The following is a 12,634-nucleotide window of genomic DNA, read 5'->3' on the forward strand; positions in this document are numbered from 1 at the left end:
GAGCCCTCGTGATTTGATGAAATTAATGGTTTTTGTCACTAATGCCATCAGTGCCTGAAAACCATGTTCTTTACTGCACAGGTTCTGTTGGTGAATAATACAGTGCTACTTCACCAACTGTCTGTTCTGATTTTTTCGATGCTTCATCAACAGTGCTACCAGCCCGCTACTTTCTCCGGTCATGGCTGGTGCTCCATCAGTTGTCACACTAACCAGTTTCGTGAAATCCAAATGAAACACTACTACACAGTTGTACTGTCTCTTCGAATAGAGCAGACCCAGTTGTATGACCCTTCATGGAACCCATGCCAATTAGTTCCTCTGTGATATCAAACGATGACGACACACCACAAACAAAATCTAATAGCTGTGCTGTTGAACTGATGTCAGTCGACTCGCCTGCTGCCAAAGAGAAGTAGATAAAGATGGTTACTTTATTTGTAAGCTGCCTTGTCACGTCTGCTGAGAGGTGTGAAATTCTTCATTGAACTGTCATACGATTCAAGGCCACCGTCTGTAGCTTGCAAACTGCTTCTGGACACAACTTTTTTGGATGCAGTAATCATACATTGCTTGACAAAATCACCATCAGTGAACAGTCGGCCAGATTTTGCTGTCATCAACAAAATATCGTAACTGACCTCACATGCTGCACCTAAATCTGCTGCCTGCTTTGAGAAAACGTTCTGCTGGTGATTCAGCGACCGCCGCAGAGATTCAATTCGAGTTGTTCGTTCATCACCGACAGCGTTGTGGAAATCTTTATGCTTCGACTCATAATGACGCTTTATATTGGATACCTTCGCCACTGCTACTGTCGAATGACACAACAGACAAATCACGTTCGTCTGTTGTTGAACAAATCAGTATTGCGCAGTCCAATCATCATGAAACTGCCGGTTTTGGTCGTCAACTTTTCTTTTACGATTAGTTGCCATTTTTGTTAAGAAATAATATGAAAATAGGGCTCGTAAGGAAATCTCGAAGAACAATTGGAACGCGTGAGATTTTGTAATTATGGAAATATTACGTCATTGCGCCAATGATTAAATGCTTAGGAATTAACGAGATTTGCTTATTAATTTTCTTTATTGCTCGACACAAATATGGAACCATCCAGTATCTAATGTAATGCATATTATTCTATAGCACTTAATCTTTGAGGCCTGGCATGGCCAAGCGCGTAAGGTGTGCGACTCGTAATCCGAGGGTCGCGGGTTCGCGCCCGAGTCGCGCCAAACATGCTCGCCCTCCCAGCCGTGGGAGTTTTTAACATATTTATGCTTAAAGCCATTATCCATCCTTATCGTTTTTAAAATAATAACTATTAATTGATCAAAAACCCTTAAGACAAGTCGTGTGCATTCAGTCAGTATTGTTTCCATTTGAATAACTTATTCTAATATAAAACAAACAAACAAACATCATCTTATGTTAAAGTATTTATGCTTATTTGCTCAAAATGATTAAATGTTTCAATCTTTGTATTTCAAATTACCATTATGGAAATATAAATACATTTTTTCAATTTAGAAAACCTGACGAAATAGCACTTTTTCTTTTTTGAATCACTGGTTTTGACAATGTATTTTCAAGACGGCTGGTACGGGTATTAAAACTTTAATTAAAATAGAGAACAACGTTTCGATCTTCTTAGGTCATCGTCAGGTTAACAAAAAGAGTTTGCAACTGACCGTTGCAGTTGCAAACTCTTTTTGTTAACCTGTTCTCTACTTTATTTTAATTAAAGTTTTAATCCTCATACTATCCGTCTGGAGAATACGTTTTTACTTCAAGTGGGTTTCTCATCATCACAAATGGTTTTAACACTGTATTGACGGTGAAATAATAGTCCTTGGTCCTTCCTTCTTAAAAATCAACTCGTCAACAATTATTAATATGTAATATTATAGAAAGACTATACGTTGTTACTGTGTCCATTTGTTTAATCACTTCTTAATCAACCTTAATCAATAAAGTGTTCTGAAGACAGGATATTGTACATTTATAAATACACAATAAAAAACCTTTCGCCAAGAAATGGTTGTATATACACTGGCACTACTGGCTGTCATATTGCAGGGAATGAAAATCAAATCGAGGTAATTTTATCAACAAACCTTTATGATATTAAAGTTTTAACATGTATATGTAAAGATAATATTTTATTTTGTAATTTCGGTCTTTTTTATAGCTTATTAAATTTGTGCCACAACAACAATTATGAAAAAAGTCGAAACGTTTGTTATTATTATTTTATAAATATAATTTATAGGCTTAATAATACAATATCTAATTAATTTATTTTGATTGAATTGTTGTTATAATTGTTATATTAAACAGTTTTCAACGTAAATGTTTGTATGTGCGCAATTTTTTTTTTTAATTTACTGTGTCTTTTTACGTTTCGATCTTGCGTCAGCACCTGTCGTCACTGGCGCCAGAAATACTTTGCTACTATTGGTCAATCCTAAGTTGATTGACATGCGCTCGTAAAGTACTAATAAGGGTTGCAACAGCAGAGAAAAACACTCCAGTATGCCTCGGCGCAGTACTGGTAGTTTTGGCGACATTGGTAGTTTAACTCTAGGGGCTGATGACGGTGGTTTTAATCAATACCTTTCGCTGTCGAAGTTTTACTCAGTTGAGGACAGTACGTCATATATCTCTGTGTTTTATTACATTGAATACAGTGTGATGTAAATCAGTGTAATAATAAAATGCCTAAAGTATGGTAAGTGAGTTTATACCGTATAGATTCAATTTTATATAATCTGTATCGTATCTTAGTAGGGCGTGTTTGGTACGTGTTAAGATGCCTAGTGCGAACTTTAATATATTTGTGCTTTTCTTATAATGATATATTTACATTATAGAACTAGTGTAGTTTGTTTTACGTGCTTAGGTGTATCTGCCACGTATGGATATAATAGCATTGTTTATTCTACCTGAGGACGGGCCCTCTTAAAAAGGTAAACATTTCCACTTTCTAATTCAGTATGAACCGACGGCTCGTATGGGCTACGCTATATAGGCCTCACACCCGTACATTAGCCTAAAGCGAGGACCTGCGCTACTCAACGGGTGAAGGCCGTGTCAGTCAGTACATGTCCTTGCGGCTGAGTTCGATAGGCGTATAAACTGAAAATTAATCTTACTATAAAACCTGAGATATCTTTTATGACACGGTTTTGTTAATTTGTCATATGTATCTTAAAATAGGGAGCTCAATATATGTTGTAAATTATATTTATGAAATTATATACAGAGCGTTGAAGTAGCGATCGTATAAAATCATATATTCCTTTAAACTTTTCTTTCTGTAATCAATATAATATTATTAAGCTTACTTCTGACATTATAAGTTAAGTAGCCAATAATCTTAAGATGTTTATTTAATTATTATGCCAGTTTTGAAGTTTATACGTTAAATAATAAAATGAGAATCGTATTGTAAATTTTATTAATTTGTTGTTTATTCCTCATTAATAAATATGACGATTGTCAAGGTGCAGAATACATATATATTTCTGTTTCACCTTTTAGTGTTCTCTTTTCTGTTCACAAAAGTATCCGAGGGAAAAAAAACCTAACAAGTGAACTTGTATCAGAAGATAACGCATGTTTTATGGTTAATTGGACATGACTGTGTACATAGGGCGGTATGTTTTTTTTCTTCTGCGGAACTCGTAAATAGTGTTGTTGCTTCATTTAATTAAAGTAAGTTGTAAACTTAACAGAACGATTAAGCTTTTATTTATGTGTTTATTTCTGAAATTACAACTATTTTCAAACCGTTAAGGTAAAAAGCTCACTACTGGTGAGACGAATGTATTTTGTCATGTTTCACGTTTTTGCCTTTTGCAATGCTTGGTGTGACCCCCCCTCTCTCCCCCAAACAAGTTGTAAAATCCTTTTCCCTTTTTAGAATATAAAGAACACCAACAGTATTTAATTAGTGGAGGTAATTGTAATAGTGATGGTATGCTTTAATTAATTTTTTTGTTTGTTTGTGACATATATGCTATTAGGAACCATGTAACTAAGAGTGGCGCTTTTAAAGTCGGTGTAATGGGGAACTTGCAGCAAATGAGACGCGCTAGGTTTCATAAGTAAATGTTCGACCCTGCATAAAATATACACATAATGAACGTTCAAAAAATGCTCACAGCAAAACAAGATGTGAATGTTTCTGTTTGTATAAAATATCTGAATTTTAACATTACTTCCTACGTTTTTGAAATACTAAAATTGAGTTTATATATACGTTATTTAAAGATGACATCAAAGAATTCGTATATTTGCAACACTTCGAACGTGTGTAAAAGCTACTTTTATAATTAGAGAACCATATTATATAGAACATGGAAACCCTCTCATAACCAGGTGGTTAGGGCGTTCGATTCACAATCTCCCTATCTCACGAAATATACTCGCACTCTTGCTCATGGTGGCGTTATGTGACAGTTAGTCCCATTATTCGTTGGTAAAAGAATAACGCTTGAGTTATTCTTTTACCATAATGAAGGCTAGCTGCGTTCCTTCTAGTCTTTTACTACTAAATTAGGGGTAACTAGAATAGATAGCCTTCGTGTATCCTCATGTATCAAACGAACGAAAGATACCTAACTTATCTTTATTCTTGTTGGTGCTGGGGGGAATCTTATATCTCAATGAAAATTAATTTAGAATCATCTTGAATAATGATTGTTTGATACATTACATTAATAAATTTATGTTTATGCAGATCAGTGTTAGTACTGTCTAAACATGCCTCATACTTCTATATGATAAGAAGAATGGCTTACTGGTTAACCCTCTTTACGGAAACAAACACACTTCAGTGTTGTTGGTTCACTAGAATGTTGACGATCAAATCCCACTCTTCGATAAGATAAGAGTAGCCCAAGAGCTGGCGGTGAGTGCTGTTCACTGGCTACCTTTCCTTTAGTCTGGCAGTTCAGAATTGTGTACGGGTAGTGCAGATGGTTTAGATGTAGCTATGCGCAAATATCCAAAACAAACAACTTTGACAAGAGCTAAATATGTGCATATTGTTCAGATGTGTTAAATTATGTACTAGGTTTTTTAATTAAATAGCTACATATTTTATTTGTGAATCTTCTCCTTCACCAGGGCGTCTAATTTAAGTGGAGAGAATCTGTAAATGACTTATTATATTCCAATTTTGTGATTTGTAGTATTATTATTGATCAAAATGTAAACAAAAAAAAACAAACTGGAACCCAAACTATGTGCATATTTACTTATCTAAGCGTAGCATAAGCAACTTTTCTCTGTGTTATATCAGTATGAATCGTGAAAGTATAAAACTAGATCTAATTTCAGTCTTACAATAAACATCCACCAAGCTACTAGGAGACAAGATGCGAAATATTTCTAGTTTATAAACCCTTTAAAGTGAATAGGCATAATTTTTCTAAATAATACGAAGAAACAGGTGTAGGGATCTGAATGAATATAAATAATAATAAAAAAAAAAAATATTCATCGTAATTTACCCGGCATTTTTAAACTGGAATAATTAATAGCTTCTTGAACCCACGTGTTTTTCTAACATCTGGAATAATTAGGATGTACATAAATTTAGTAGCTAGATATTAGTTACATTTACTGTCAAAAGATGGTAGCGTCATAGAAATAATCTTAAGACTTCAAAATATTGGATATTGAAATTATTGTTAATTATTGAAACTAAAATATAATATACAAACTCAAGTACCCGTCCTTTGTTTAAGTTATGAACTTAAAAACATTGTGGGGTGGATACTATGATAAATAATACAAAAATCCTCACTTTTACACAATTTATTTACAACATATGATTACAGTATTTATTATTTGGCCCAGCATGGCCAAGCGCGTTAAGGCATGCGACTCGTAATCTGAGGGTCGCGGGTTCGCATCCGCGTCGCGCCAAACATGCTCGCCCTCCCAGCTGTGGGGGCGTTATAATGTGACGGTCAATCCCACTATTCGTTGGTAAAGAGTAGCCCAAGAGTTGGCGGTGGGTGGTGATGACTAGCTGCCTTCCCTCTAGTCTTACACTGCTAAATTAGGGACGGCTAGCACAGATAGCTCTCGAGTAGCTTTATGCGAAATTCCAAAACAAACAAATTTATTATTTATCTTTACCAAAAATTTAGGGTAAGGTTTAAAACTCAATATGTATAGAATTAAAACCTGGTATATACTGTGGGATGATAAGAGAAACTTTGTTTCATAAAACAGTGAGGGTAGGGGTGATGTCACTACACAGCTTCTTACGTCCTTCTACAATGTTTCACATGGTTAATTAAGAGACGCTCAATGGTCGCAAAAATGTCATAGGGCCGAATTTGAAAGGTCAAAGGTAAAGTAGGAAGTTGACACAACTCTATAAATAACTCTTCATATCAGTCTTATGGTGGATGTTTAAGTAGAAACTTGTTTGTGTTATTGTAATAGTGATGATCAGTCGTTTTAATTGCATTTTTCCATTACAAGTGCTAGTGGATTTTGTGATATACAAGACGTTTGTGAATGCTGCTTTATAAACAATTTGTTATATATGAATGTAGTTACCGTTATTTTAGATCAATGATAGGAATTACTCAATGAGATTAATAATGGGGTTAGGATCAGAGGGGTTTTTAATGCACTAATAACATGCTCCTTGTTCCAAACTATATTCCGGCAAAGTTTGGTCGAGATTGGCCCAGCGATTTAGTGGTAGTTAGAAAACGGACAGACACACAGATTTTGTTTTTATATCTCTAGATTGGCTTGATGGGATCAACCATATTTGAATATTGCGATAGTCTTAATTCGAGACAAACCCAGTTTAGCTATCTTGTTCTTTGTATAAGATTTGTGATGTTTACAATATCGCTAAAGAATACTCGTATCATTTCCATATTAAACTTTATCATCATGGTGTACACTATGATTATAAATTACTGATCAAAGTACATTCCAATCAAGTAAGGCTGTGAAAATATCAACGATACTGTATATGTACAGTTAGTTTGCATTATTTCTGTAATGACACTAAATATTTATAGTCATAATTTTGTTTTATTTTTTATATACTTTTAATGTCTGATATCAGTACACGTTAATTTTTAGTTGTACGATCACGTCTCGCTGTATAAACATGTAACGTGACAACACACGATTACTGCTTTCAGTATGATGATTTATAATATCTTACATTGACACACACACACACACACACACACACACACACACACACACACACACACATATAGTACCTTGCATGTCTTTTTTTGCTTTCACTTTCAGTACAAATCATAAGGTACAGAGTACTGTGTATGCATAATTTTGAAAAATACTTAACTTAGTCTTGTAGTTTCAGAAGTCAGGTAATAATAATGGTAATGTGTCACGTGAGAAAAAAAGCAACAGATCTCGTGAAAACCCATCCACGAAAGTTCTGTATACAAAAAATAATTCTAATTTATGAACCGTATCGAACGGAAAGAAACATGTTGAACACAAGTGGAACCACATTCGAGAGTCGATTTTATCGTAGTTATTTTTTAGATGATGATGACTAAACGTTGGCCTAAGTTTCGTAACTTAATTAATGGCCCAACTAGTTGGTTCGAAAGATTCGTCCAATTAACTTAGTAAATCACGAATGTTAACATAAAAACAAAACTAAACAGCTGATTCTGAAACTCTGAATGGCTGACATAAAAACAGGTTTGATTTGTTTGGAATTTCGCGCAAGGCTACTGTCGCCATCCGTCTTTAAATTTGCAGTGATAGACTAGAGCAGTGGTTCCCAACCTTTTTTATGCTCCGCACCCCTAAAAAATATTAATGTTCTCGCACCCCTCACAGCAGTTATTTATTTAAGAATAAAGGTGAAGGTGGCCAAAACAACTTTTTATAATTAGTTTTTAATGATATATAAACAAAAACGAAACATTTGAAAGACAAAATGTTACAACAAACTGAAAGTTGCATAAACCCTGCATGGCCTGCAAAACATAAATTTTCATCCATGCATGAAATGAAATTTCTTTGTGTATGAAATGTTCATAAGCCAATTTAAATTTAATGACTCTTTTGTTCCTGTTTATTTCTTACGAGTTTTTCAAAGCGTGGAACTTTGTTGATGATAGCAATCCGCAAGTCTCCCTGTACACCCAAGCGATTTCTAGATTTTGTCTTGATTGACAAAAGGGCACTAAATCCAAACTCGCATACGTATGTCGTCGCGAATGGGATGAGCACATTTAGTGACTTTTCACAAAGTCTTGGAAACATGTCCATTGCCGAACACCAATATTGTTCCAAAGTTTTGCTTTCAAACTGCATTTCAAGAACTCGATTTGTGCGCAGTTCAATAAGATCTTCCTTTAGTTCTTCATCATCCGACATATCATCCAAATTGAACGAGTGTGGATTCATAATCCATTCTTCAGAAGTTTCCAGTTCTCCTCCAAAATATCCATCAAATGACTTTGATAGTATTTCCAAATGATCTACAATTTCTTCACACACACATGGAATTAGGGACTCATCCTTACCCACCATTTCTTCGAGTGATGGAAAATTTGAAAGATTCCCTCTTTTAACTCGTCGACACCAAAGATGTAACTTTTCTTTGAAAGCATTTAACTTTTCGCAGCATTTCAATGTTTGTTTTTCCCTTGAAGAGATACACTCGGGTCATTCATACGAGTGAAAATATCACTCAAATAGGCTAGCATTTAGTTGAATTCTTGTGATTCTATTTCTCTGGGCAGATCATAGTCACGTTCCTAAAAGTTTTGACTTCTCGCAGTTCAAAGAAGCGCGTTAAAGCTCTCCCACGTGACAGCCAGCGGACTTTTGTGTGGAAAAGCAAAACTGAATGCTCACTTCCAAAATCTTCACAAAGCGACTTGAAGAGGCGGTGGTTCAGAGCGCGATCCATAATCCAGTTGATGGTCTTTACAGAAGTGTCAAGGACCTTTTTCAACTTTGGAGGCAATGTTTTTTATGCCAAAGCATGTCGATGAAGAAAACAGTGAGTACCTTGCAAGTGTGGAATCTCTTGTTTCATCAGTGCAAAAAATCCTGATTTATTTCCTAGCATAGCAGGAGCATCGTCGGTACACACAGAATCAATAATTTGGATATCTAAATCATATTTCGCAAAGAAGTCCTTCACACACTGGAAGACATCTTTCTCTTTTGTGGTTGTTTTCAGATCTTCACAGAACATAATCTTCCATTATGGCACCATCATGGACATACTTCACTAGTGTGATGAATTGACTGCAATTTGCAAAATCAGTTGTTTCGTCCAATTGGAGAGATTTTCAAGGGACTAGCCCTGATATCTGCGATAACTTGGTCCAAAATGTCCAAACTTAAATCACTAATTCGGTTTTGAATAACATTATTTGATAACGACACTAATTTAAGCTTGTTTGAGGCTTCTTTTCCCAGAACAATTGTTGTTATTTCTAATGCACACGGTTTTATCACCTCTTCTGCAATTGTATGGGGATTCTTTGATTTGGCTACTTTATACGCCACATGGTATGAAGCCATCATCAGTGGTTTGTCAGCAGATATAAAACCTAATTTTGGAAGGGTTGCTCAAGAATCAAAGCAGGCCCTTCTACCTTTCAACGATTCAACATCATGGCCTGCAACAGCTGCTCCACCGTGCCGGTTGTTGAAGTGTTCCTGCAGCTTAGATGGCTTCAAATTTGCATTTGAAAGGACAGTGCCACAAAGCATGCACTGGGGTTTTTGCAGATCCTCAGTTGTTCTGATGCAAGTGAAACCAAACTTCACATAATCATTATTCCATTTCCTTTTCTTTGACATAATGAAGTTTTTTGCACGAACACAGAATCAACAATGCACTGGCTACCATAGCATCACGCATGGGTTTATATACTCTGCGAAACTTTCTAGAACATTCTCGAATATACGTCACATGACGTCATCGATTAATTCTGGATACTTCTGGAAGTTTTTCGAGTCACGATCACGTGAATACACAACATAAATAAATAATAGACACTTTAAGACGGCGTTGACGAACGTAACCTAATTAGTTGTGCCGAGTATTTAGGTCACGTTTACGTTTCGTGTGTTTGTTTACAGTTGTACATTAAGATTTCGGTCTGCGCCGGTGACGGTAGAAACGATAGTTTATCGTAACAAGGTAAAAGGCTACGTCTGTAACAGGAAAAATAAGAAATAAGAATCGAACGTAATTTTTGAATATATAGGACAGTACCCTTAATATAAACAACAACAAAAGCTGAAATGTTATCTCGCAACCTGCAAGTTTGGATCCCTTTCACCGAACATTCTTGACCTTTCAACCACAAGACGCTATACTGTGATTGTCAATCTGCTGATAAAAAAGTAACCCAGTAACTGGAGGTGGGTAGTGTTCACCAGCTACCTTTCCTCTAATCCATTAGTTCCCAGCCAGGGGTGCGAGATAGCGTTCCAGATGTGTAATTACTAGTGCATCATATTCTTATGGGTGTCATATTGTAGCGTTACTATATGAGACATCAAGTGTTACTACACTTACGTTTATTATTGCTTTCAGCTGTCTATCTTACAAAATATAATGTTTTGTAAGCCTGTATTTATTTGTACTGTTTTGTTGACTTATTATTAAACAAGTTTTTTATTAAAAACAACTTTATTTTTTATATGGAAAGCTTACTTTTATTGGCTAGAATCTGTGTGTTGTAATAATATTTATCTTGTTACGTAAAGACGTAACTTTGTATGATGAACATTAAATATACGTCCGACTGACTCGTTTGTAATTCGTAGGAAATAATTAAAAACTAACGTTACTCCAGTTAATGGAAGCAAACTGCATTTATCTATCTGCCTATGAACAGTCACTTCAATTATACTAAATATATTGTTCGAAAAATATTTTTTCCAATATTATCAGTAGAAAGCAAATAGAATGTCCTATTCAGTTGCATTATAACTTCGATTTGCTGTATTAAACTCGTATTTGTAGGCCTCACTACACTACCCGTTATTGTGTACTGACTACAAAACCGCCATGTTATATAGGCTTACTCCACTAGTTCATAGAATGAGTATAATTTTCAAGTGCTGCCAAATCACTAAACATGCATTATCTAGGCTAATTATATCAGGCTCCTATACATCTTTACATTTCAAAAAATAAATAATAAAATAAAATTCTTCTAACTTGATATATTTACTACTTTAAAGACGATTTGCAAATATTTCTTTCCAAGTTTAGACGAAAGCAAAGAACAGTGAGAAATTGTTGGAAACATATATTTTCATAAAGCTAAAATAATGATACTGATAATGGCCGGATGCTCTAGGTGACGAACGCATAGGATAGTTACTGAAAAGTATTAAGATATTTCATGCATCTGAACTGAATCATTTCTTACCAATTTACTTTTGAGGTACAGTCTAGGCTTGCATACAATCATTACACTTACAAACAAGCAGGTTTACAAACCGATAGTGGGAACTATAGCTTCTTCATTTCCATACTTGTTTTAATTTGAATGGAAATTAAATGCGACGCCGATCAAAGATCGAGAAGGTGGCTGCCGGTGTATGTGTGTGTCTGTATATATATATGTTAGAGAAAATTAATACTGATAAAGTTAAGTAAACAAAATCAAAAGGAGGTACTGTGTTAAAAACAGCAGATCTAAACCTTTGACTGATTATATTAGTTTGTTCTAGCCTAAAACAAGCTGACACAAAAATAAATTGAAAAATAATAAACAAAAAATGCTGTACTAATTAATAAGATTCCAGGGTACAAGCTTTAATGTGGGATATAAAATGTACCCTAGCTTTTGGAGGTGGCTATGGAAATAGGACCCACATTGCGGTGGGGATACACCGTCTGTCAGTCTTAACCTCGATTTGCCACTCTCAGATAAAGAAATAAAATAAAGGAGTAGTAATAGATATAGAAATTAGGAGAGCGAGATGTGGGTGCTCAAGCCCACAATGTCTCGCATCTATATCACCCTTCACTGCCTGTAGACAGTTGTGGGAACGTGACTGCTCTTCAAAGTAAAGGAGAAAAATAATAATCGAAAAATAATAAGAAAAATAAGGTACTACCATTTGGGGGTAAGTAAGTTAAAACGTTTCATTTGAAGTTAGTATTCCAGCCCCCATTATGGTGGAAAGGCACTAATTGGTAGTCCAGTAAATGAATTATATTAGTATGAAAAGTCCTATTCGGTTATATAAATAAACTAGTATAACACCAAACAATCATCGATTTGTTAAGTATCGTGTGACTATCATACTCTAAACAAGTCTTTATGTGGCAGGGTGTACATCTGCATAAAGTAGAACCAAGTTGTTAAATGGTCTTATTCATAAATAAAATTTCTCTAATTTTTATTTCTTTCTTTATTTAATACCTTCTTATATTTGTTGCAAAATAGTTTAGTAATTTTATTTGAAGTTTCATTAATAAATTCATTAACTATTACTTCTTGTATCAGTATTTCAACATTGCTAGTAAAATATTGTAGCTTCTTACAAATTTTGCAGTATCTGAATAATTGCAAAGTTATAATGCTGATAACAGAAGGTTATGATACATTACTAT

General features: G+C 34.8%; 1 protein-coding gene across 11 annotated transcripts in view; it reads left to right on the top strand.

The window, feature by feature from the left end:
* The first annotated feature begins 2,530 nt into the window (after nucleotides 1-2,530).
* Nucleotides 2,531-12,634, top strand: part of LOC143257033 (nuclear factor 1 C-type-like) — a 66,918-nt gene continuing 56,814 nt past the window's right edge. For 5 of the 11 annotated variants that reach the window (XM_076515112.1, XM_076515119.1, XM_076515118.1 and 2 more), the window contains exon 1: nucleotides 2,531-2,734. Coding sequence is in view for 1 of the 11 variants with exons in the window: in XM_076515120.1 (XP_076371235.1) it covers nucleotides 2,732-2,734 (3 nt within the window). In the remaining 10 variants the exon portion in view is untranslated. Of the gene's footprint in view, nucleotides 2,735-3,546; nucleotides 3,721-12,634 lie in introns of all 11 variants that reach the window. The other 6 variants (XM_076515121.1, XM_076515117.1, XM_076515123.1 and 3 more) reach the window with 4 other exon arrangements.

Source organism: Tachypleus tridentatus, chromosome 7 (genome assembly GCF_004210375.1).
Source record: "Tachypleus tridentatus isolate NWPU-2018 chromosome 7, ASM421037v1, whole genome shotgun sequence".
NCBI classification, from domain to species: domain Eukaryota; kingdom Metazoa; phylum Arthropoda; class Merostomata; order Xiphosura; family Limulidae; genus Tachypleus; species Tachypleus tridentatus.